We start from the raw sequence: 26,447 nt of genomic DNA on the forward strand, positions 1-26,447 counted from the left end.
TTTATTGTGTTTTTAATATCCCGTTGGAAGCTGCCCAGAGTGGCTGAGGAGACCCGGCCAGATGGGTGGGGTATAAGTAATAAATTATTGTTTTTATTATTTATTAATTATTCAGAGTTTTGACTGGCCCTGCTCACTCAGATCATATCTTGCCACTCCTTAAAATTTCACCGACTGCCTGTTTTAATTTTTTTACTAGCTTTGATATTTTAAATTCTCCACATTATAATTGCTACTCAAGTGTTCTGGTTCTTCTGAGTGTATTTGTTAGTTTTTGTAAACCACCTTGAAATATTTAATCGAAGGAGGTATAGCAGATGTTTTAAATCAAGTGTGGCTACAGTATTTGGAACACTGTGCTTTAGACCCTCTAAGAGGAAGTCAAAAGTTTCAATTCCTACTAAATGAACCATGTGTGTAACTTCTGTGAGCATAAAGAGAGAGAGAAACACTGCAAATGCTATTTTTTAAACACTTTTATTCAGATTTCTGTAGTCACAGAAGAGCGATTTTATCCGAAGTGGAATCCAGCAGCGACGCTTTCCACACCTGGTGAAGTAAATCTCAAAACTGGAATTATAGCAGGAAGGCTGGCTATCAACAGATTACACCAAGAGCTAGGAGCCAGAGATTTTAACCAGGTAAATGCTGGGCCAGATCCACAGGGCATCACAACGAGGCATTTGTCTGGGGTGCTGAAGGAAACAAGAGAATGAGGCAGGGCTTAGGAGAATAAGCTGCTTGAAGGCTTCAAGCAAAGACACCACAATGTCTTCTTCTGCTCCCTTTTCTTAATCAGGATCAGTACAGATCCTGGTTAATGGAAACAGATGCCATACAGTGGTACCTACATTGAAAGACCTACATTGGCTCCCAGTATGTTTCCGAGCACAGTTCAAAGTGCTGGTGCTTACCTTTAAAGCCCTAAATGGCCTTGGTCCAGTATACCTGAAGGAGTGTCTCCACCTCCATCGTTCTGCCCGGAAACTGAGGTCCAGTGCCAAGGGCCTTTTGGCGGTTCCCCTACTGTGACAAGCAAAGCTACAGGGAACCAGGCAGAGGGCCTTCTTGGTAGTGGCACCCGCCCTGTGGAACGCCCTCCCACCAGATGTCAAAGAGAAAAATAACTACCAAACTTTTAGAAGACATCTGAAGGCAGCCCTGTTTAGGGAAGCTTTTAATGTTTGACGGACTACTGTATTTTAATATTTTGTTGGAAACCGCCCAGAGTAGCTAGGGAAACCCAGCCAGATGGGCAGGGTATAAATAAATTATTATTATTATTATTATTATTATTATTATTATTATTATTATTATTACCTTGATTTATGAACAGCCCTGTTTATGAACTATTCGGTTTATGAACTCCGCAAAACCAGAAATAGTGTCCCGGTTTGTGAACTTTACCTCAGTCTAAGAACAGAATCCGAATGCTGGAAGGGCACCAGCGGCGGGAGGCCTCATTAGGGAAAGTGTGCATCAGTGTAAGAAGGGTTTCAGTTTAAGAACGGACTTCCAGAACGGATTAAGTTCGTAAACCGAGGTCCCACTGTATTTATATATAACTTGTATGCATGTGCACACACACAAATCTTCAGCCCACTTCTGGTTCTTGGCCTGCTTGCATGAGACGTAGCGACTTTGGAGTACTCCCTCTTTATCTTATCTTTTGGTGTGGGTGGTATTGTGGTCTAAACCCCTGAGCCTCTTGGGCTTGCCGATCAGAAGGTTGGCAGTTCAAATCCCCACGACGGGGTGAGCTCCCATCGCTCTGTCCCAGCTCCTGCCAACCTAGCAGTTCAAAAGCATGCCAGTTCAAGTAGATAAATAGGTACTGCTGTGGCTGGAAGGTAAACGGTGTTTCCGTGTGCTCTGGTTTCCATCATGGTGTTCCATTGTGCCAGAAGCAGATTAGTCATGCTGGCCACATGACCTAGAAAGCTGTCTGTGGACAAACGCCAGCTCCCTTGGCCTGAAAAGCAAGATAAGCGCTGCAACCCCACAATGGCCTTTGACTGGACTTAACCGTCCAGGGGTCCTTTTCCTTTACCTTTTACTCCCCCTGTTTGTACTCTACTTTGTACTTTAGAGTACTCCCCCCTCTACCACCCCTTATCCAGGGCCTCCCAAAATCCTGAAGCCTGCCTTAACATGCCCTGGCCAAAAATTTTGACATGGTGATTATTAAATCTAAATTATAGTATAATCTGAATAATAAGAATCTCTATCCACTTTTCCCACCCACCCCCTAAAAAATGCCCTTTTCAGGTATATGTGGATCAAGTTGATGAGGATATTGTGGCTGTAACGAGGCATTGTCCTAACACGCACCAGTCAGTTGTCGCTGTTTCCCGAACAGCTTTCAGAGATCCCAAAACGTCCTTCTACAGCCAAGAAGTTCCCCAGATGTGTATTCCAGGTAAGGTTACCCCTCTGCGCGGGTGGCACTGTCGTCTAAACCACTGAGCCTCTTGGGCTTGCCGATCAGAAGGTTGGTGGTTCGAATCCCCGCAACGGGGTGAGCTCCCATTGCTTTCTCCCAGCTCCTGCCTACCTAGCAGTTCGAAAGCATGCCAGTGCAAGTAGATAAATAGGTACCACGGTGGCAGGAAGGTAAACAGTGTTTCCATGCACTCTGGTTTCCATCACAGTGTTCCATTGTGCCAGAAGCGGCTTAGTCATGCTGGCCACATGACCCGGAAAGGCGTCTGTGGACAAACGCCGGCTCCCTCGGCCTGAAAGCGAGATGAGTTCCACAACCCCATAGTCACCTGTGACTGGGCTTAACTATCCAGGGGTCCTTTACCTATTACCTTTTACCTACCCATCTGCATCAGGATTTGAATGCAAAGTGTCCCATTACTCATTTCATCTTCACAACAACCTGAGAGATAGCAACTGTCCCGAGAGTTTTGTGGTTGAGCAAGGAGTAGAGTCTGGGTTTTCCCAGTCTGAACATCTAAACACGACATCATGCAACCTCTCCAGCTGAATTAAACAACGTCAGAGACAAAGATTGGTGTTGCGGCGGGGGGAGGTGTTTCACCCTTCTGTGCACCATTTCACTTTGTGTGGGGCAACTCAGAGGGGCAGGGCATAAGTAATAAATTAATACATCTATTCTTATTGTATTGTATGTTGGGTACCACCCCACTCCATGGCTACACAATTACAGGTATGCCTGCTCAGAACTACGCACTATTGAACTGAATGGGCCTTATTCCCAGGTAAGTCAGTGTAGGATTTCAACAGAAGCCCAAAAGTGCTGACTTAGGGACAGGACTGAAGCATGAGCACCCCCAATGCTGATAGCTGGGCGACATGATCTCAGTAATCATCATCCCTGACCACTGGTCCTGCTTAGCTACAGATGATGGAAGTTGTAGTCCAAAAACAGCTGGAGACCCAAGTTGGGGAAACCCTGAGCTAAATGGACCCAGTGGTCTGACTCTGTATAAGGTTGCTTCCTATGTTCCTACTTATATAATAAAAAAAAATGCTAGCCATGGTATTGAGAGTTGTCTGGGGTTCCACCCCGTCTTCCACAGGCAAAATTGAAGAGGTGGTTCTCGAGGCGAGGACCGTCGAGAGAAGCGCTGCCCCTTATAAAAAAGACGAGCACTCAATCAATGGATTGCCTGATTATACAGTTGAACTCCGGGAACACATCCAGGTGAAAGCTGTGTCTCTTCCTCTTGTTTGATTAGCCTAAAAATTTGACTCCTGAGATTAAAGTGGTTTGATGAATTCATCTGATTTCCTTCTCCTGGCAGCTCAAGGAAAGTAAAATAATAAAGCAAGCTTCAATCGCTACGAAAGGCCCTAATGAATTCGTCCAAGAGATAGAATTCGAAAAGCTGACACCGGGAAGCGTGATCATATTTAGGTAAAACGTCATTACTTTGGTTGGTGTGGAAAATGGCAGACAGAGTGATGATTGGCAGAGCAATCTCAAGCCACTTGGTGCTGAGCTGCGGGTGGTTTGGATTGAACAGAGATGTCCGTCCACGTAGCCCTGCCAGCACAGAGCTCCCCTCTCTGCCTTCCAGAGTGTGGCAGCCAGCCTCCAAACTGCATATTCTGGCAGAGGGGAAGGGGCTAAACTGGCTCCACTGGGCATCATTTTAAGTACCGTATTTTTCCGTGTATAAGACGATGCTTTTTGCTTTAAAAAATTAGGCAAAAATTGGGTGTCGGTCTGGATAGTGATTGCAGAGGGGGGACGTGCGATTAATGGCAGCAGCAAGCAGGGGATTGGCAGCGGCGATTTGGCAGGTGATTGGTGGCTGTGGCATGTGGGTGGGTGGGCTGTTGGTGGCAGCGAGCAGGCATACAGTTGGTGGCTGCGGCAAGGTGTGAGATTGGCAGTGGCTGTGGCAAGCGATAGGCAGTGTCGGGGAGGCAGGTGAGCAATTGGCAGAAGTGACCTCTCCCACCCCCCAAAACAGCTAAACAACTTACTGTATTTTTTGCTCTATAAGAATCACGTTTTCCCTCTTAAAAAGTAAGGGGAAATGTGTGTGCGTCTTATGGAGCGAGTGCAGGCTGTGAAGCTATCCCAGAAGCCAGAACAGCAAGAGGGATCGCTGCTTTCGCTGTGCAGCGATCCCTCTTGTTGTTCTGGCTTCTGAGATTCAGAATATTTTTTTTCTTTTTTTCCTCCTCCAAAAACTAGGTGCGTCTTGTGGTCTGGTGCATCTTATAGAGCGAAAAATACGGTAATTTCTTAATTTGGGGTTTAAAAAAATAGGGGTTGTCTTATACATGGGGGCATCTTATACACGGAAAAATGTCGTAGTTGTGTCCAATTCAGCCCCAATCATTCTGCTAGATCTACATTAGCCTGCCTCCCCATCCACCTCCCTTGGCCGGCTTGCTCGGCAAGGCTGCAGGTGGGATGGTGACTTTGAAACTTCATTAAGCCCCAGCAGGCAGCAAGCAGCCAGGTTAGGATTTCACCCTTTGCCTCTTCTCCACACCCCCCCCCCCATTGACATTTTGTTTTGGCCAATCTTTGCAGGGTAAGCCTTGACCCGAAAGCACAAGAGGCTGTTGGAGTCCTGCGTAACCACCTGATTCAGTTCAGCCCTCACTTTAAATCTGGAAGTCTTCCCGATGATTGTTCAGAGCCGATACTCAAGACACCCTTCTCAACGTAAGTTCGCCATTCAGTTGAACCTACGGGGAACAATGCAGAGGCGATGTAAGAGATTCACTTCCGCTGCCTCCTCTCCAAAAGCAATCTGTAGCCAAATTAGCCCTGAAGATTTAATACCGCAATAGCCTCTTCGGTAGTGTGCAAGTTGTCTATTTTTGTTGTGAGTGGTTTGCTACTTTCGAAACAGAGAAGCAACTTAAGATGCAATCCTAGGCACGTCTACTCAAAAGTAGGTCCCACTGAGATTTTCCAGCCTTGCACTTAAGGCCGTGTACCCTTTCATATATATTTTTTTGATTTAAATTATTCTAAACCAGGAATAAATTTTAACAAAAGTTTTTTTGTTTTTGTTTTTAACCCGGTCAGTGTATCTCTGTCTCTCTCACAGTATTGCATCGAAATTAACCTTGGCAGACCTAAATCATGTATTATATCGGTGTGATGCTGAAGAGCAAGAGGACGGTGGAGGGTGTTACAACATACCGGACTGGACACCCCTTAAATATGCAGGTCTTCAAGGTAAAAATTGGTTGGAGACAAATGTATTATTATCTACATTAGTCAAACTTTAACCACCTATATGCCTTCTCTCTGAAAGTCAAATGCAGGCCAGCCATGTACCTCGAGTTAAGTACTTACCGTATTTTTCACTCTATAGGACGCACTTTTTCCCCTCCCAAAATTAAGGGGAAATGTGAGTGCGTCCTATGGAGCGAATCCAGGCTCCTTGGCTTCAGCGATAGCAACAGGAAGCCTCCGAAGCACAGAGGGAGCGTTCCCTCCGTGCTCCAGACGCTTCGCGTTGCTTTCGCTGAAGCCTGGAGAGCGAGAGGGGTCAGTGCACACCGACCCCTCTCGCTCTCCAGGCTTCGGGAATAGCCACCTGAAGCCTTTGGAGCACAGCGCGAGTTCCTGCTGCGCTCTGCAGGCTTCAGGTTCCTTTCGCTGAAGCCAGGAGAGCAAGACTCTCCTGGCTTCAGCAGAGAGGGAGAGCTGCGCAGCGCTCTGTTTCTCCTGCCGCTTTGCTGAAGGGGCGCTGAGCAGAGAGGGAGAGAATTTTTTTTTCTTGTTCTCCCCCTCTAAAACAAGGTGCGTCCCATGGTCCAGTGCATCCTATAGAGTGAAAAATACGGTAATTCGTTCTGGAGGTCCGTTCTTAACCTGAAACTGTTCTTAACCTGAAGCACCACTTTAGCTAATGGGGCCTCCCGCTGCTGCTGTGCCGCCGGAGCACGATTTCTGTTCTCATCCTGAAGCAAAGTTCTTAACCTGAGGTACTATTTCTGGGTTAGTGGAGTCTGTAACCTGAAGCGTATGTAACCTGAAGCGTATTTAACCCGAGGTACCACTGTACTTTGGACTGAGGGCACTTGAAAAACATCCTCATCTCAGTTGGTTTGTTTTTAGCAATTCCAAGCAGACAGCAAAATAGGATGTTCCTCAAGACCTGGTAGCTAGTAGCTCGTCAACCGTGTTTAGCTTGCCATGCCAGACATTGGTTGTCTTCATATGCTGCATTCTGAGCATTAGCACTAGATTCTAAGTTTCAAAAGGCAGGGAAATACAAATGTATTTTAGCAAGCAGTACAAAGAGAAGGTCAGAGAAATCTTGACAGTAAGTTCAATAGGCTCAATTTTGACTTCCCTCCAAACCCTAGTTTATGCTAACCTTGGTTAAGCCCCCCACACACCATGACTTGAGCTTCTAGGCATATAGCAAGCAGACCATACTTCTGAGCAACTTGTCCATTTTTATTTTCTTTCTGTTCAGTACTTGACTTTGTACAATCGCTTGCTTCTCTACGATGCTGCAGCCACTTGAGGTGAAGCAATGTCCCTAACTGCACTTCATGAATCCAAACATAAAGCAGGCCACAAGTAGCACAAACCATGGTTTGCAAACTCAATTTCAAATGATAATTTGTTATCCTTGTTTAGTAGCTCCTTACAAACTAGGGTTTGTAACCTTGCGTCTTTGTACATACAGTGGTACCTCGGGTTAAGTACTTAATTCGTTCCGGAGGTCCATACTTAACCTGAAACTGTTCTTAACCTGAAGCACCACTTTAGCTAATGGGGCCTTCCGCTGCTGCCGCGCTGCCAGAGCACAATTTCTTCTTTTTTTTCAAAATAATTTTTTATTAACTGGCCAATCACATCAAATTAAATCACATCACATAAATTCCGAATTACAAAGCCAAATTTTGAATTTTGTTGGGGGGACCCATACTTCAAGATCCAAAGGGGGATTCTAATCATCTTCTTGCTACTGTGTTAATGTCCAAATCAGTCCCAATCAGTCCAAACAGAGTTCGTAATTCTATCCAGTCTTAACTTGCTGTTTCCACATCATATCTTGTTCATATAATTTCTCTTTTTTCTTTATGATCTCTTCTGATAGTCTCCTTAAGCCAATAAACACAAATATAATAATCCTGTGTGAATTTCCCGTTCTTCCATTCCAAGTCCAGATGGTTTCCATATATCATCTCCTTCATAGATAACATCGCTCTTTCCATCATAATTTTACGAAGTTGTCGCTCTTAAGTCCCACTGAGGAGTTTAGTCCACGATATATAAACAGCTTTGTTTCTCTCTTTCTCCTCCCAGACTCAAGATCTCCGACAGAGCTTCCCAAAATGGCGACGGCATTTTTAACTGCGTCATTCCAAAACTCTTAACCTTCCAGATTCATCTTGAAACATTGCTTTGGTTCGAAAGTTTATCTCCACACAGCCTTAAATCCACAGCTTAAGTCCTTAAAACAACATTTCTGACTCAGTAGGGGAGGGGATTCTTGTTTAATCACATAAAAAGAAAGGAAAGTTTTTTCCCCTCCCCCCTCAGTCATTTGCCATACCGTATCTTGACGTATCTTCTCATGTTTTATTCTTGTCTTGTTTTATCAAAGATCTCTCCTGTCAGCAGTCTTTACTCCCCCTCCTTCCTTGAAGTATGTGCAATTCATCTCGTCCAAATTGTTTCTTTTGAAGTTCTTGCAGCTAGTGGCGCGAATCAGAGACGGCATCCAGGAGTGCCGAAATCCCACAGGAGGGCTTTGTGCCTAGTGCCCCCATCCCCACAAATTCGGGGGTGGTATAGGGCACAGCAGGCAAGGGCCGTCCCCCACACAATCCTGGGGGGGTTAAGGAGGCTAATTACCCCCATCATAGCCTCCAAATTACCTCGTGTGGGTCGGAGAGATGTTATTGTCAGCCATCTTCCGATGCGCCCCCTAGTGGCCCCCTGTTCTCATCCTGAAGCAAAGTTATTAACCTGAAGCACTATTTATGGGTTAGCGGAGTCTGTAACCTGAAGCGTATGTAACCCGAGGTACCACTGTAATGCCAAACCATGGTTTGGCTTTTGCTTATTATGCATGAAAGCAGACTCGTATCATAGAACGCTTTCAAAGTTGAGCCTCAAAATAGGACCTAACTAAAGAATATGCAAGTTAGTGACCCACTTTATGGTTTTGTTAAACTCACTCGCCTAGGGTGAGCAGTTGGGCAGCATCTCACATGGCACAAGACTGGAATTAGTATGAGCACCAAGGACAAAGGACAGTAGGTTTTTAAAAAGTAATCAGCCTCCACTCTAGTTTGTCTGCAGAATTAAACTCACCTTGATTTGAGTGTCTGGCATTTTCAGAATATTATTTTGCAGCCATTGCCTTCTTTTTAGACACTCAACCTCCTTTTCGTGATAGTTTCTTGACCTGTAATACAGAACCATGTTTCTATGGTCTTTCAGGAATAATGTCGGTGATGGGAGACATACGACCAAAGAATGATTTGGGCCATCCTTTTTGCGGTAACTTGAGAGCTGGGGACTGGATGATTGATTACGTGAGCGATCGGCTAATTGCCCGTTCTGGCGCCTGCTCAGAAGTAAGTCAAGCAATGCAACGAGATAACATTTCCCTTTCAGATAGGCATTTATACGTTACATGGTCATTTTCGATAATTTGTTTTAATTCAGTTCAACAATTTGTTTCCATTGAAATAACAATAGGTTGGCAAGTGGCTGAAAGCAATGTTTGTCTACCTGAAGAGGGTTCCTCGTTATCTCATTCCATGCTACTTCGATGCCATATTAGTTGGTGCATACACGTCGCTGCTTGACTTGGTTTGGAAACAGATGTCTAGGTATGTTTGTCCACACCAAAAAACATGTGGTTTCACACAAACACAATTGTATACATTTCTGAACGTTTCATCCGTTCTCCTAAAGAAGTGAAATAAGTGTACTATGACCAAGCCATAGCAATCCTGACCAAAGTCAGAAAAATTTTCCTCTGCCAATCTTTCCATATCAATGAAAGCAAAACGGCTAATAGTCTGTTTCACATGCTTCTGTCCCTCACAAAATGTCTCATTGCTCGGTGACTCAGACAAGGGCTTGAAATGTGTGCCCCCAGTCATTCGTGGAATCCGATTCATAGCAACACCAGCCAGGATAGCCAGTGATCAGGGATGCTGTTAGTTGTAGTCCAGCAACTTCTAGAAAGCCACAGTTTTCGCATCCCTGCTTGGATAATGTAGCATGTCACATATGGTATTTAATTGTGCACATCGGCACACGAGGACTAAGCATGGTGAAGCCTTCTGCATCCCTGAAATCATGCTCAGTAGAAGATCATAGAATTCCTGTCAGATTTGGGTGGTTGGCAGATATTTGCTAAATCAAAAAAAAAAAAACCCAGTCCACAATTCTGGTGCAGATCCAAGCAGTTTTGTCTTGAATAAGAACATTTATGCTCATTTCATGAAATGCAACTGAAATGGGGTTAGCTATTTTTGTATCATGTCAGTTTTGTCAAAATAAAAATGAAGGGCAGTACAACAGAACCATCTGTATGAGTTGTGGTATTGTCCATGTACCTTACCTCATACTCTGAATTTTTCAAATACCTTGAAGCCACAGAGGGTCCGGGACGTTCCATAGCTCTCAACAATGCATTCATTTGAAATCAGCGCTGCTGGTTGCACTGATACTGGAAGACTGGAAATGGGGAAATGTTTGTAGGCTTGAGAAATAAATAGTGTTTAACGGAAATCACTGGGTTAAAGCTGACCAAAAGCCCAGAGGTAGCATTATTATCAATTTACGATGGAATAGAAAGTTCACAGGCTATGTAAAACTTGCTCGCAAATTTATTGACAGCTGCGCGAATTATTATAGCTAGGAAGTAGAAGGGGCAAGCAGAATATAAAATGGAAGAATGGTATAAATTGATGTGGGATATAGCTATTAATGATAAATTAACATGTGCCTTTAAGGTAAGATGGGGAATATGCAAGAGAAATGATTTTGAGGAGATATGGAGGGTGTTTGTAGAATTTATACTGTTAAAATGGAAAGGGGTCAGACCATTGCAAAAGGTGTTGAAATTTTGGGAGGTTGGATAGGTATAATGGAATGGTCTCAGTGGCAGTGTGCTCATTTTTGTTCTTATTTATTTATGGTTATTGCTTTGTCAAAAAAAAGAATGTACAAAATGTAAATAAATGTATAAAATATAAATAAAAGAATGAATAAAAATAATAATAATAAAAGAAATAAATAGTGTTGCTTTAATTACAGCTTTGTTCAGAACGGATCAACATTTGTTAAACATCTTTCCTTGGGTTCGGTCCAGATGTGTGGAATAGGGAAGTATCCGTCCTTGCCCCCTCTGTCTCCTGCCATTCAGGATGTTCCTTATAGGCTGAACGACATTACAAAGGAGAGAGAACAGAGCTGTGTTACTTTAGCAGCTGGTAAGTAAAGAAAGAAAGAACATTTTGAATTTGAATGTTCTGAATCCTTTCCAGGTCACTGAATTGGGTGCGCTGGTGCTCTGCAGAAGTTTAGGAAGCCCGAGAGACTTTGCAGAGCAAATATGAACAGTCTTGCTAAAAACTGTATCGATGGGAAAGGTTGTGTGAACCTAGTAACAAATGCTGGGTTCATTCCCCACTGTGTGCCTGTACTTTACCTGTCTCCCACATAGAAGAAGTGGGTAGCACCTGGAGGCCCTGAACAAATAGACAAGCACTGTTAACAGTGTTAACTAGTCATAAAGGTCCATTTCAGACAGTTGATACACTAGCACAGTGTTTCTCGAGCTTGGGTCCCCGGCTGTTGTTGGACTACAACTCCCATCATCCCTGACCACTGGTCCTGCTGGCTAGGGATGATGGGAGTTGTAATGCAACTACAGCCGGGGACCTAAGTTTGAGAAACACTGCCAACCTAGGAGCAACAGGAGATATTGCTTGCTTTTATTTTTGTTGATTCATTAATGGTGGAACAACGGTGATTTAGTCAAGGTGTGTGCGTTATAATACAGATTTATATAAGTTACAGGTGGGGAGCTGGGGAGGGATCAGCTATAAACAAAAATGAGAACATGTTTGGAGTACCATTAAGTTCTTAAATATATATATATTTACTCTTTTAGGCTTACCTCATTTTTCATCTGGCATTTTCCGCTGCTGGGGAAGAGATACATTCATTGCATTGCGAGGTCTGCTGTTAGTTACTGGACGTTACTTGGAAGCGAGGTGAGATCAGGTTCACATGTCAGTAGTGACTAGCTGACGTAGCTGTTGGTATAAGGTTACCCCAGTGTAGCCAAGAACTCTTTTTTTATTATTTTTATTCACTCTCAGGAATCAATTATGTTCTGTGCTGTAGCTCTTAACATTTTCCTAACTGAAGAAAATATAAACACACATAATTTAAGTTTAAAGAACAGGAGAACATTGTGTATGTATCAGTATTCAAGGGCTGTTAAATAATGGGATCTATATTGTTCTAAAGAGCTTACAGCTCTCAAAAGTAATTTTGTGTCCCTTGTGTTCCAATTATCTTCATTATTCTAGTCACTGTTTGCACTATTTATCTAGTTTTTTGGAACCACATGTAAATGTGAATTTGGAAACATGTCCTTTTCTTTTCCCTCCCTCCCCCAATTTCAGGAACATAATTTTAGCGTTTGCTGGTACGCTGAGACATGGACTCATTCCCAACTTGCTTGGCCAGGGCACTCATGCTAGATTCAATTGCCGTGATGCTGTCTGGTGGTGGCTACAGTGCATACAAGACTACTGTAAGGTCGTTCCAAATGGCACTGACATTCTCAAGTGTCCTGTATCCAGAATGTATCCTACAGATGACTCCCCTCCTCTGCCACCGGGTCAAAAGGTAATCTATAATTTGCCCTTCTCTTCAAGTTGTGGCTTGTTTGCTTGCAAGCTCTTGTTTGCTTGCATGCGTCACGGGCGTGCTAGCTCTGGGGACAAATCTTCCCGTCATGTACCTCTTCCTCACTCGTGACACACTATGGACTTAGACTGATCTGCCAAGGACTGTTCTGCCTCTACTGTTGGAGACAGGATGTCTCTGGATACCAGTTGCTGGAAATCACAAGTACAGGAGAGGGCTGTTTCTTGTAGCCTCCACGTAATCATCTGGTTGTCCATAGTCATCTGGTTGGCCACGGTGAGAACAAGATGCTGGACTAAAATGAGCCTTTGATCTGATCCAGCAGAGTTGCTCTTACGTAAACTAATTTTAACCGAACTGTGACTGTCTCCATAGTTAAGACAAAAAACCTTTTTAAAAAATATAATTTTGCAATTGCGTAAAACAACTTTGGTACTTCTGTTGTATTGTTTCAGAGGACAAAGTGCCAAATAAATCTCTTAAGTACCATAAAGTACTGTGGCTTCATTCTGTTTTTAAGGGTGGATCTACACACACAGAAATTAAATTGTTATAACAAAAGAAAAACCACTATGGAAAATCGCAAATATTTTTTATTTTATTTTTGCTCTCCAGCACTATCTGCTGTTGCATGCTTATAACGCATTCAGAATACTGTTTTTTCACTAACGTAGCTGAGTCCTAAGTGTCTGGCTTAACTTTTTTTGCTGTTCCCATTTCTTTTCTTCTTGTATATTTGAACCAACCCAAATTCAGGACCAGCCACTGTATGAAGTGATACAAGAAGCCATGCAGAGACATATGCAAGGCATACAGTTCCGCGAAAGGAATGCTGGTCCGCAGATAGATCGGAATATGAGAGATGAAGGTAGACTCTGATCCATCAATTTATTTTCTGCACCAGTAAAAATAAAATTCTTCCTTTTTAAACCACCTTAAATGTTACTTTCGAAGTGTATTGTATTTGCTTAGACGATCTGTCCACACACATTAAAAGGTAAAGGGACCCTTGACCATTAGGTCCAGTCGTATCCGACTCTGGGGTTGCGGTGCTCATCTTGCTTTACTGGCCGAGGGAGCCAACGTACAGCTTCCGGGTCATGTGGCCAGCATGACTAAGCCACTTCTGGCGAACCAGAGCAGCGCACGGAAACACTGTTTACCTTCCCGCCGGAGCAGTACCTATTTATTTACTTGCACTTTGACGTGCTTTTGAACTGCTAGGTTGGCAGGAGCAGGGACCGAGCAACGGGAGCTCACCCCGTTGCGGGGATTCGAACCGCCAACCTTCTGATCGGCAAGTCCTAGGCTCTGTGGTTTAACCCACAGCGCCACCCGCGTCCCTCTCCACACACATTACAGTCATATAAATGTTTAAATGTATCTTTAAGGTCTCGCTTGTTCTGGAAAGAGATATTTCGTTAAACGTTAATCGTACTGCACTAGAAATCTTATTTAGTTTTGGCTGGGGTGTTTCTCGGGTCCTGTGTAAGATTCCTGTCTCTTTCTCTCTGTGGGTCTTTGCAAAACATCTGCTTTTCACGGTTGGTAGGTTTTAATGTGGCTGCGGGTGTGGACATGGAAACTGGCTTTGTCTATGGAGGGAACCGTTTTAATTGTGGCACATGGATGGATAAGATGGGAGAGAGTGACAGAGCTCGCAACAAAGGAATTCCAGCCACTCCGAGGTACAGTATAAATATTTTACAGCGTTATTAACATCTTAATAGGTATGGCATAAGTGCATGGTGGTTGTTTTTAATTCCTCAATAAAAGTGTGCCAAACAATATTTCTTTGGACCTGCAAAGTTATGAAGAAATGATGTATAGATTTTCAAAACTGTATTTTCAGACCCTATTAGCTGAAATCAAAATGTGTAAAGTGCCCGTTTTGCTCAGTCACTATGTACAATTTAGCTAGTTGTTCATCCACAGCTTCTGTAAGGGCTTATGCACGCAGAACTTTGAGTGCAGAATTTGTCCTGCTTCTGGATTCCAACCCAGTATGTTTAAGGAACCATGTTGCTTTTCCTAAACATCAATTAGTAGCATAGTTATGTCCTTCAACTTAAGACATTTTGCCCTGTGCTATTCGTTTAGCCTTGTGGGTTAAATAATTATATTTAGTTATATATGCAAGCTGTCTCCTGCATTTCAAAGGCTGCCTGGTTTGCCCAGCTTTACCATTTTAATATGTGGACACTTCATGAGGCTGGGTAGGTCAGATCCTGAAGACCCACTTCCAATTCCCTCCACGTGTAGGAGATCATCAGCTTTCTGATGTCTGAACCAACCTTGTCATCAGCCACTTCTGCAACAATATTAAGCTGCAACAATATTAATCCATGACTTTTCAGATCAGGCCTGCACATTGAAGAGAACCTCGGAAGTTGCCTTAGTCTGATACAATAAAGCATTGTGGTCGATCCCTCTGTAGTCTTGTATTGTGTATTCTGTATTCTGACTGCCAGTGGCTCTCTGGTGTCACAGGCAAAAGTCTTTGGATCATTTTAACAAAAGATGCAGGGACTGAACTGAGACCTTTGAGCATGCAAAGCCTGCCGTCCTGCTTCGCTATCTGTCCGGCACCCTGAGATGATTCTGCTTCCTTGTAACCTTTTCTCATCATTGTGGGAATAGCTAAAATATGCCCAAGCCCATCAGAATTGCAAGTAGAGTTAGGAGAATGTCTGCGTCACAAATTAGGCATTGCTGCTCATTTTCTCCTGGATTTGTATGTTGAAATCGGTTCCCAGTGTTTCCCAAACTTGAGTTTCCAAGTTTGTTTTCGGACTACAGTTCCCATCATCCCTGACCACTGCTCTTGCTAGCTAGGAATGATGGGAGTTGTAATCCGAAAGCAGCTGGAGACCCGAGTTTGGGAAGCCCTGTCCTAGCCCTTTGCAGACAGCCATGCTGCGCAGCTCATCCGCTGGTACAAATTGCTGGGAGGGCGAAGGCCTTGTGTGCTGCTGTTGGGCAGTTCAATGAGTTGGAAATGAGGTGGGGGAGACAGAAAGCAAAACTGGGAGGCAGAAGAAAGGGAGGTTATAGGTACAGACGCTTAGAGGCACAAAAAAGAGTAGCAAGCTCTGTGTGGAAGAGTGCATACCTTGGGGGGGGGGAAAGGGGTTAGTAGAGAATGAAGGAAAAGAGATGCCAAGTTAAAATGGTAACAAAGACACTGGATGCAGCCCCAATTAAAACCTACAGAAGTGGTTATTGGAGGATTCTGAGTTGGATACGCTTGGTTTAGACTCAGAATGCATACTGATAGAAGGAATCCTTGGGCAGTGTCATTTATAATCTTGCTTTGTAAATCTTGAAACCTATATCTCTCATCCTTTTAGGGATGGTTCCGCTGTGGAGATAGTTGGTTTATGCAAATCAACAGTTCGCTGGTTACTGGAGTTGTCCAAGAATAATATATTTCCTTATTCTGGAGTTACTATCAAAAGACATGGTAAGTAGTCTTATCTGCAATGTACAATGGGAACGGAGAAAATTCAAATCATTTCACATCCATTATTTAGTTGTTGTAATTACAACAACGCTGCAAGGTCAATCAGTATTTTTACTTTAAAATCATAATTATTAACTGTGCTGCACCCAAGGATAATGTTCTGAGTGTGAAGCAATATTTTTGACAGTGGTTTTCAAACTTTCAAGCCTGAGGAATCTTGTTGACTACCACTGAACACCAAGCCATAGTACTTATATAGCGTATATTTCAGGTTCACGTTTGTCTTTGAAATTAAACCAACACAGGTCTTTATATGTTTTTTCTGTTGGCACTGAAGCATTATCAAAACCAGTCTTTCACGTTATATTGTTTTCCAGGGAAAGAAGAGACCATAACGTATGATCAGTGGAACAGAAAAATCCTGGCACACTTTGAAAAGCTGTTCTTTGTCTCTGAGAATCCAGCAGATCCCAATGAGAAACACCCAACTCTGGTTCACAAGCGAGGCATATATAAGGACAGCTATGGAGCTTCAAGTCCTTGGTGTGATTATCAGCTAAGGCCAAATTTCCCTATAGCAATGGTTGTGGTATGTATTGTGTAAACATACTTTTCAAACCATTTTTCTCTTTGTTTTTCTCTTCTTCTTTTTTTAAACTCAACTATTACGTAGTTTAGGCTGCAGTCCTAACTCTACTTACCTAAGAGAAAGTTCTATTATATTCAATAGAACATGCTTAAATTCAATAGAACATGCTTCGGAGTAGACACATCTAGGATTGTGCTTTTAGTTTAGCTTTTCTTCACTGGCGCTTTACAAGCTATGATGAGCGAAATATGATTTGGTGGAGGAATTCCACTGAACATTACTTCTGAAATAACCTCTCCAAAATCTGATGGGTCCGTTAACTCGTTAGCATTAGCACGAGCATTTTGGGTGGGATCCTTTTGTACCCTCCCCCAGGCCCTTGCAGGAAGGGCTCTTGATTCCTCTGCTACTGGAGGAAGAAATGAGAAAGTCTTAGGACCCTGATCCACAATTCTGCTGTGTCATGCAGTAGCGTCGGATACTGTGCTATGTTGATCCCATCCCCTTTAGCCAATGAATTCCTATGAATCACTGTATGGAGTTGGAAGGGATCCCAAGGGTTATCTAGTCCAACCCCCAACCCAAAAATGCAGATATTAGTGCAACTGTATATTAGTGCACAGAAACAAATGCATATACTGCTGGAAACCAAGATGCATTATATTAGGGGAAATGCATATGGGTCTCTATGCTGACTTTTTAAAAAGATGACAACAACAATAATGATTATAATAATAATAACTTGTACCCCTCCCATGGCTGGGACGTGGGTGGTGCTGTGGGTTAAACCACAGAGCCTAGGACTTGCCAATCAGAAGGATGGCGGTTCGAATCCCCGTGAAGGGGTGAGCTCCCGTTGCTCGGTCCCTGCTCCTGCCAACCTAGCAGTTCGAAAGCACGTCAAAGTGCAAGTAGATAAATAGGTACCGCTCCAGTGGGAAGGTAAACAGCGTTTCTGTGCGCTGCTCTGGATCACCAGAAGCAGCTTAGTCATGCTGGCCACATGACCCGGAAGCTGTACGCCGGCTCCCTTGGCCAATAAAGCAAGATGAGTGCAGCAACCCCAGAGTCGGCCACAACTGGACCTAATGGTCAAGGGTCCCTTTACCTTTACCCCTCCCATCTGACTGGGTTGCCCCAGCCACTTTGGGCAGCTTCCAACATAATAACACAGCAAAACATGCTCTGGGTGGGCGCATAATCTATTTGCAAACTGGTGTGAAAATTGCCTGAACTGTGATCAGCTGTGAACTTAAGATTGGGAAAATGAGAAATGAAGAGAAGGCAAAGTTCTCAGATTCGTCCATTCCTTCAGTGAGGTCTAGACTCAGCAGAGTTCATCTGCCATAGAACAATCAGAAGTGCTCACAAACCCCTCAGAGAACAGCTGCTAGCCTGTGATGTTCAGTTCCCTATCAGGGAGGTGCTTTGAAATATTCCCTCCAGTCCCTGCAGCGCTGGTGGTTCTCACATCAACTGGGATCCAAAATCTCTGGGCTCAAGTTTCCCTGGGCTCAGCTTCCTTCCCTGGCTCTGGGGAGTCAAGAGGAAAGGACAACACTGGCAACTCGGAATATTTGCGAATTGTTCTCTGTTAAAAATTAGGCTATTTAAACACCCCTTTTACACTGAGATTTTAGGTTGCATTGTGGATAATACGGGGGAGGGGGTAAAATATGTGTGAAAACCAAGATGAAGCTTGTTCGTTTAATTTTCCAGGGTTTTCCTGTTGGTTTTTAAGTGGGTTTTTCCCTTTTTTTTTGTCAAGGCACCTGAATTGTTTTCTCCTGAGCGAGCATGGAAAGCACTTGCAATGGTAGAGGAAAAGCTACTAGGTCCACTTGGCATGAAAACTTTGGACCCAGAGTAAGTGTGATAGAAGGCTGATTCTATCTTGCTCAGAACTAGGAGCTAAATTCTGTGCAAGACAGACACGGAAGTCTCGGTCTCCAGGGCTTCTTCATTAACAGAAACCTGGAGTTCCGTTCCATCAAATATAAGATTCCTTGACAGAGAAACTTTGTTCAAAACCTCCCAGTGGGTAGCATCTATCTTTCCAATATTTCCCATCTCAGTCCAGCTAATATGATTTCCCCTGTGCTTTAACGCAACCATATTTTGAATACATTTGCCAGGGGGGAAAGTTAACTTTGAGCATGTAACTAAAATGGTGCCATGCTCCATGGCTTAAATAAGTTTGTGTCCCCATCAGTGTGAAAATAAATCTTTTGGAAGAAAAAATTAAACAACCATGCCATTTTAAAAGCAGTTTGGGAGACCAAGCTACCTGAAGAGGGAATTACGCAACTTGTTGCCACCTCTGAAAATATACGTGCAGAATTGATCTGTGTAATGTTGCTTACAAATAGGGGGTTTTTTTGGATGGGGGAAGAGATGTTGGAAAAGTTTTGATTAGAATTCTTTTGAACTGAAATCTATTCTCCCTAAACAATTCTGTATCCTTTCATTCTGCTTTCTATAAATGTCTTTATTTGCCCTTTGTGATTTTTTTTGTCTACAGTGATATGGTTTACTGTGGTGTCTACGACAATGCCTTAGACAATGATAACTACAATGTGGCAAGAGGATTTAATTATCATCAAGGGCCTGTAAGTTTTGTGCTTCAGCACTTTTCCCCCAACAGATTTTGGTTTTTCATTGCCAAAAATGTGTGTCCTTAATTCTGCTTCTCTTGCCTTTTTTATTTTATTTTAAGGAATGGCTGTGGCCAATTGGGTATTTTCTTCGTGCCAAGTTGTACTTCTCCAAGCTAATTGGTCCAGAGATCTATGCGAAGACTGTCTATTTGATTAAGAATGCTCTTTCTCGCCATTACGTCCATCTTGAGAGGTAGCTTTTCACTTAAGCATCTTGAAGTATCGCTGTTGGACTCCTATTTGTTTTGATATTTCTTCCAAAATAATATGGGTCTCTCATCTTGAATACTTACATACACACTGCAGCAAAAAAAAAAAGGTGGGGGGGGGGGAAGAGGGATAATAAAGGAAATTATTTGCAGAAGAATTACGGGGGATGTGAAAGCTGTTTTTATGAGACCTATAAAATGGAACCAGGGCTTTTCGCTAGTACCAGTGTTTCCCAAACTTGGGTCTCTCCAGCTGTTTTTGGACTACAATTCCCATCATCCCTAGCTAGCAGGACCAGTGGTCAGGAATTATGGGAATTGTAGTCCAGAAACAGCTGGAGAGACCCAAGTTTGGGAAACACTGAGCTGTACATTTTAGACAAGAGTGAGACCGCAAGCGTATCACGAGCCATTATTAATTTGTTGTGATACTTTCATGCCTCAACCCTAAAGCCTTCTAAATTGGAGAGATCTACTGGCCTAGTCCCATCAGCCGTAACCTGTACTCAGAAGTAGGAAATCGCTTGTGAATCATTGCATACGAGACATGTAAATACCTTTCTGTGTGTAGGGATGGGGAAGGAGAGTAAAATGCCCACATCAGGCAAGTACGGTACTCTGCTTGCTTATCATGGTTGCCTGGGAAACTGCAATAACAGATTATCCTTGCAATAGGTTGGAAAGCCAGTTTTGGTTGGGGAAAGATGTTAAAGTTTGTGGGTTATAAATCCTTTGACCCACTGAGTCTGCTGCAACGGCCCTGCAATAAATGTGATTTATTGCCACTCCGACAAACTTCAATGGCGCCCACACGCTTCCACTCGCGCGCTGCCACTCTTCTCAGTTGCCGGATGATAGCAGAGTTCACACGCAGCGTAAAATGGCTTTGTCTGTGTCTGCGTGGTGTCTTCAATAACTCAGCTCAATACCAGTGCTTCTATTCTAACACTCTTTATTTAGAAGCGTAACAAACAGAAAAGAAAACCTCCAGAATCTAGCTGCATGTTCGCAACTTTCTGTCTCTAACAAAAACGAAACTACCTTGCTCACATTCTCAGACAGACTGCTCTCTGCAGCCCCCAGAGAGCATAAAGGTAAAGGTAAAGGGACCCCTGACCATTAGGTCCAGTCGTGACCGACTCTGGGGTTGCGGCGCTCATCTCACTTTATTGGCTGAGGGAGCCGGCATACAGCTTCCGGGTCATGTGGCCAGCATGACTAAGCCGCTTCTGGCAAACCAGAGCAGCGCATGGAAATGCCGTTTACCTTCCCTCTGGAGCGGTACCTATTTATCTACTTGCACTTTGACGTGCTTTCAAACTGCTAGGTTGGCAGGAGCAGGGACCGAGCAACGGGAGCTCACCCCGTCGCGGGGATTCGAACCGCTGACCTTTTGATCGGCAAGTCCTAGGCTCTGTGGTTTAACCCACAGCGCCACCCGCGTCCCCAGAGAGCATAGATCAAAGGAAAATGCCCAGGTCATGTGGGCAATGCACCCAGTGAATAAGAACGCTTCCTGGAGTATTAACTCTTTAACTGTCCAGAACCATAACAAAAGAGAGAGAAAATGCAAGGAAGGGGACAGGACTTGGTCTGGGTGTTCCGTCTTCCGAAAAGTTTTTGGTCGCATGCAGGAATCCATCTTGATCTCAGTGTTCTTGGTGGTGGCCAACCCCCGTCTTATCAGATGGGCACCATGAGACACTAATGTTTTCCTTCCCCAGTCTTTGTTGTGTAGAATGTCACTGCAGTAACATGCACACACTGTTCTCTGGGCCAAGGTTTATGCTTTTTGGAAACCAGCACTTCTGCCTCTACCTGGATCCTGCTGGTTTGTTTTGCTTGGTCCTTGTGTACTGAATGACACAGGCTATTTCACTGAAGTACCAAGGCAATTAATGTAAATGCAAGCCCCAGTAAAAGGGAAATTGGGCAACAATGGAATATATACACAAAGTCATCTTAATAATTTTCTCTCTGTGTCCAGTGATTGAGTATTATTGATAGCATTGTTTTGTCATTAATATAGAGTAGAGCAATTTCAGTCCTCGGCTATTATTTTGCAGCAGCCTGATTCTCTATTTTCGATCTTATTTTGATTTATGTGGAAATCGTTCCTTTTGTGTACTTTGGATGCTTTGTTTCTTGTTTATGACTACTTTTGTTATATATGTAATTATATGAGTTTTTTCATGTTGTATGCTGCCTTGAGCATGGTTTGAACTGTGGAAGGGCAGCATACAAATAAAATTGTATATAAGAGGCTGTGAGTGAAATTGCTAGTTTTAAGAGCGCCCCTGAGGAAGAACTCATTTCAAAAGGCAGTGCTTTTTTTTTCTGGGAGGGACGCAGGGGTACGCATACCCCTAAACATTTTGTGAATCTTTGTACTTTTGCCCATTTACTCTATTTATTTTCCCCGATTTGAACTATAAAATGGTGATTTTATTGAGTCAAAATGAGAGTACCTCTAAACATTTTTTAAGAAAATAAAAAGCAATGTCAAAAGGCATTGGGCTCAGTAAAGTTTTGTCTTCCACAGCTGCAATTCTCCTTCGTCTTTTCCACAGCTGGGACCTTCCCACTTTTTCTAATGTACATTACACCTTTTTAAAAAAGGGGGGTGGATTTGAAATTGGAACAGTTTGCCAAATAGTTATAATTCCTGGTCTATACTCTTTCACACACACCCATGTGTGCTATCCTTTATGTGAGATGGGTTGCTTTAATATATTAAAATACTTGGTAATTCCAGTAGTGATGCATTAACTTTTGGCTTGTTTGTTTTGGCAGATCACCTTGGAAAGGTCTTCCAGAACTGACTAACGAAAATGGTCAGTACTGCCCTTTCAGCTGTGAAACTCAAGCCTGGTCCATTGCTGTGATCCTTGAGGTTCTCTATGACTTGTAAACATGTTTGCCTGCCTTGATGAAACCGCTAGCTTTGTCACGAATGCCGTAACCATGCATATCCTGCTTTTAGTAGTGGACTGTGCCTGCACTGGCAAGACACTTGTTAGGAGCATTTGATGCCCATCCTTTGAGAATCGCACCATGATATTTGTTTTCATCGCGAGGATCATAAAAACTTAAAAGAACCATCACTTGAGAATATAGTCAGACATGTTTAGATTAAAAGTATTACACATTCTACAGTAACAGGTTTCAAACTCGGTATCTCTCTTTTCCTCAAGGTGACAAGCTAATCAAATGTTGATGTGTTATGTGCATACCTATAACATTCAACCAAAGCTGGTTTCAAGTGGTGAATCGGTGCTCTGGATATAGCTTACAGAGTCACCTTGAAGGGAATTGGTTACCTCCTATGACAGGCATAGGCAAACTCAGCCCTCCAGATGTTTTGGGACTACAATTCCCATCATCCCCGACCACTGGTCCTGTTAGCTAGGGGTCATGGGAGCTGTAGTCCCAAAACATCTAGAGGGCCGAGTTTGCCTATGCCTGTCCTATGATAAGTGTTGGTTTTCCTCGTTCAGGTAATTAAGTAAAAGTCGCAGCACTGATTCCTGCTTTGCACCATGGAGCCATCATGTCAAGTAGCTGCATAGCAGTTTTTAAATCTCGTGTTGCAGAGGCTTCCTCCATGTGACAGGCTGCTTATCTAAAGCAACTTGCTACAACCATAGGGAAAAAATATCTTCTTTCACCCCACATGCACTTGATCTGGATCTCAGTAGCCTGTATTCAGCTTTGCCATTATATCAGTGCAATTAATTAATCAGCGAGAGACAGATTAGGCAAGGATGTCCCCTTCTGTTGCAAAAAAAAAGGAAATGGCTTAAAATATACTGTGGTGACAATTAAATTTCACTGCCTGTTTCTTTAATTTGTGCCTGTACTAGTAATACTTTATCAATTTCAGTGCTTTTTTTAACACTTATCCCCAAAGCGAAAGCATAGTAGTTAGAGGTTTATCAGAGAACATGCTGATCATAGAGGCAGCTTATATTCTCTGTTCTTAAAATCACTCAGTGCAGACAAACAGGTTGGAGAATATACTATGCTGCAGCTATATTGTGATACATATCACTTTTTAAAAGCACAATATAGTTAATTTGTCTATATAGGTACTTTGATACTAAGAATAATTTAAGAAATCTGAATGGTTGATACTTGGACTACAGCTTCCATTTGGTCATAATTATGTCACTGAATTTCACCTAATATTTTTTGGTAGGATTTTTTTCATCGATAAACAACAAGTTCTAATGTTTATATTATTTTGAGATTTCTAATCATTTACAATTATAGTAATGGGTGGTTAATTAAAATATTATATATCTGATATTATTTTTTTTAAGACTCTTATCAAAAGGACTTTTTCTTAGCCTGGTATATATTTCCTCAATCTGTTGGGAAAATTTACTAGCCTTAACATATCTCTTGGCATTTAAAATAAATTTCATTAAAACAATTAAAGCTGCAATCCTATATTCATTTGCCTGGGAATCAATCCCTTTAAACTCAACGAGGCCAAATTCTGAGTAGACTGCACTGTTTTGTTGCTGGAAAACAAGCTACTGAACCCAGAATCCATTTCCTTGGAAATTAGAGCCAATTAATATGACCAATTTGTGACAAGTGTTACTGAAATTTCTACCTTGAAGAAATTTATGGATATTACATCTGCCCTTGTAATAGCTCCACCTAGATTACCTTTCAGCAGGCAATGAATCAATAATACTGACAGTTGTTAGAGACTCTCAGGCAATTCATATTGTCAGAAAAGCGAATTACCGTCATAGCGACATATTTCCAAGTTGTGCTATTTAGTATTGAAATCCCTTGGTGCCTGGAGTAAAAGTTTATATGAAAGTGGCAGCTCTCTTGCATTTTTGCTTCCAGAACTCCACTATCTTTCAGGTGCAATTCAGTCACATTTTTGCAAATCACATTGCACAATGAAAGTGGTTTTGGCGCTTTTGCACAGCAAACCTTTCCCCCACCCCACCCCAAAAATATGGCTTATTGCAATAAGGAAAGGGATGGGGAAATGCACTGAAAGATATAGGATAACAGCTGCTTGATGCTACATCATATAACCTGACAAACAAATCATTAGACATTGTATAACCTCCATGCAGATTGTGTGCAAACAAATCTGGATGAATGCACAAAAGCAGGCTATCTGGAAGTGACCTGTATTGAGCCCTGTGCTGTCCTGACTGCATGGGAAGTCGGGTGTCTGATTTTTAATAGCAAAAGGTTTGTTCACAGCTTAAAATTCAGTTTGCCAAATTGCATTTGTTACTAAATAGATTTGCACATGGTTTGGGCATTTCACAACATTGAACAGGAAGAGTGAGTTGTCAGTGTTTTCTGTTCTGTTGAAGTTTTTCCTAAGTTGCACTGCCCTGTCTGAAAGCAACAGATATTTTCATGTTAATATATTTCTTATTTTGCAGTGATTTTAAAAATGCTTAAATACATTTCAGTTCTTCACCTGTATAAATAAATAGCATACCTTAAGATTTTTGAATTATGCTAACTGTTACCAAAAAAATTAATGTTTTTAATGTCAATTGAAATGCCTTAATTGCGGGGGTGGGAACTAAGCATTATTTTACCAACAGTGCTGTTGACCTAAATTTCACTGTCCAAACTTGGTTGGGAAGAAAGGACACTTTTGTATGAAAATCTCCATTCTGCTATTTAGCCAGTGAACTCAGGCATTCATGATATTTGTTTCTGTCAAGATGGAGAATAGAAAAATCTGCTGTGGAACTCATAGTATGTGCTTGGAGAACAATATTTAATAAAGATAAAGAGACTTAACAATTAGGAGATACTAGTATCTTACACTACTGTGCATCTTAAAGCAGTATGCAGGTAACTCGCAACCTATGCAAGGGTTTGGCCGTGGGGTTCCACACATAAATGCAAAAAGACGTAAAGCCAGGAATCCCCGGGACCACCCCCCCCCCAAGTTGGAGGACTTGCTTGGTTTTGGGGAAAAGGCTGGAAGGGCTCTAGGACCTTGCCAGAGCCCTTGTGCCACCTTCCCAAAAGTTGGGTAAGCCTGCAGTTGTAGCTTTCATGGGAAGGTGGGAAATAAGCAAATGGAGAATGGATTTCTTCTGCTCTCCATTTCCTACCCACAAATGCAAAGCTACGATCGTGTAAGTAAAATAAGCCTTTGAGTTACCTGTACACAATGCGAGTATAAAATGCGACTGAAGTTTACAGCTTGTTCTAGCAGACATTGCAAAGCCAACAGGTTGATGCCAACAACATACGATTAACAATACTCTCTGTAGGTAGACCGAAAAGGTAACTGCATATCTTCCACAGTCTTATCTTCCGCCATGCATCCTAGCAATCAGTGTTTCGTTCTCTTTCAAACAATAGAGCAAAAGCCATCTGGGTATCTCATCTGTACATGTTGCTGCTGCTGCTTAACTGAAATAGCGATGTAATTTGCATTTCAGAAGGTACTTACCAAACCTGAAAAACAATTTAAAAGGGAATCATAGTTAATGCTGCATGTCATATGATGAGAAGTGCAATTGTTGCACACGTGAGTCCTGTGTGTCTTGTCTGGTACAGTTATTTTTGTTACATGGACGATTATTTTCTGCAGTTATGTGAGTGACATACAATAAAAGTCTAACAAAGTTGTGTGTCCCTTCATTTATTAATACATAATCATAACTGGTGGTCCTACCAAGGGATCATGGTGGTCCAGTGAGAGTTGGAACCTTTTATTAGAAAACAAGAGCCAAATTTGGTATCTCTGGCCAACTGGTGTTCAAAAGAAAATGATGTTTCTGGGCAGGTCAAAAAGGAACTTGATGCTGGAGTGCCTTTTGCCTGTAGTCATTCCAGGAGTTTGCCCTGGACTCATTTTGCAGGAGTCAGGCTGATGAGTGGTAAGTGCACACTGTCTCAAATCATTCAAAACAATGTATTTAGATGATAACCTTGGTTGGCAAGAATAAACTACTTTCAAGAGAAAGCCTAAGCACCATGAGTTTAATGGGACTTGCACTTTAGTAAGCACCTGAAATCCTGGAGAGTCACTGCCTGTCAGTGTAGACAATACTGGGCTAATGAACCAATGGTCTGACTCAGTTTCTACTATAAGGAATCTGCCTTAGACTAAGGACCAGGGGCAGCTCACCCATGAGGCAAGGTGAGG

General features: G+C 42.6%; 1 protein-coding gene across 11 annotated transcripts in view; it reads left to right on the forward strand.

Annotated features, from left to right (window-relative positions):
* AGL (amylo-alpha-1,6-glucosidase and 4-alpha-glucanotransferase) overlaps window positions 1-25,927 on the forward strand; it is a 49,900-nt gene extending 23,973 nt beyond the window's left edge. For 5 of the 11 annotated variants that reach the window (XM_083620545.1, XM_083620542.1, XM_083620539.1 and 2 more), the window contains exons 16-34: window positions 486-641; window positions 2,269-2,419; window positions 3,549-3,673; window positions 3,774-3,886; window positions 5,021-5,155; window positions 5,547-5,677; window positions 8,912-9,048; window positions 9,173-9,306; window positions 10,745-10,920; window positions 11,604-11,706; window positions 12,124-12,349; window positions 13,127-13,238; window positions 13,923-14,058; window positions 15,721-15,833; window positions 16,211-16,422; window positions 18,191-18,288; window positions 18,944-19,031; window positions 19,139-19,272; window positions 22,082-25,927. In XM_083620545.1, coding sequence (XP_083476671.1) covers window positions 486-641; window positions 2,269-2,419; window positions 3,549-3,673; window positions 3,774-3,886; window positions 5,021-5,155; window positions 5,547-5,677; window positions 8,912-9,048; window positions 9,173-9,306; window positions 10,745-10,920; window positions 11,604-11,706; window positions 12,124-12,349; window positions 13,127-13,238; window positions 13,923-14,058; window positions 15,721-15,833; window positions 16,211-16,422; window positions 18,191-18,288; window positions 18,944-19,031; window positions 19,139-19,272; window positions 22,082-22,199 — 2,598 coding nt within the window. In that variant the 3' untranslated portion in view covers window positions 22,200-25,927. The remainder of the gene's footprint in view (window positions 1-485; window positions 642-2,268; window positions 2,420-3,548; window positions 3,674-3,773; window positions 3,887-5,020; window positions 5,156-5,546; window positions 5,678-8,911; window positions 9,049-9,172; window positions 9,307-10,744; window positions 10,921-11,603; window positions 11,707-12,123; window positions 12,350-13,126; window positions 13,239-13,922; window positions 14,059-15,720; window positions 15,834-16,210; window positions 16,423-18,190; window positions 18,289-18,943; window positions 19,032-19,138; window positions 19,273-22,081) is intronic. The other 6 variants (XM_083620544.1, XM_083620541.1, XM_083620540.1 and 3 more) reach the window with 2 other exon arrangements.
* The last annotated feature ends 520 nt before the right edge of the window (window positions 25,928-26,447 follow it).

The sequence above is a fragment of the Podarcis filfolensis genome (genome assembly GCF_964270895.1).
Source record: "Podarcis filfolensis genome assembly, chromosome: 6".
Classification (NCBI taxonomy): domain Eukaryota; kingdom Metazoa; phylum Chordata; class Lepidosauria; order Squamata; family Lacertidae; genus Podarcis; species Podarcis filfolensis.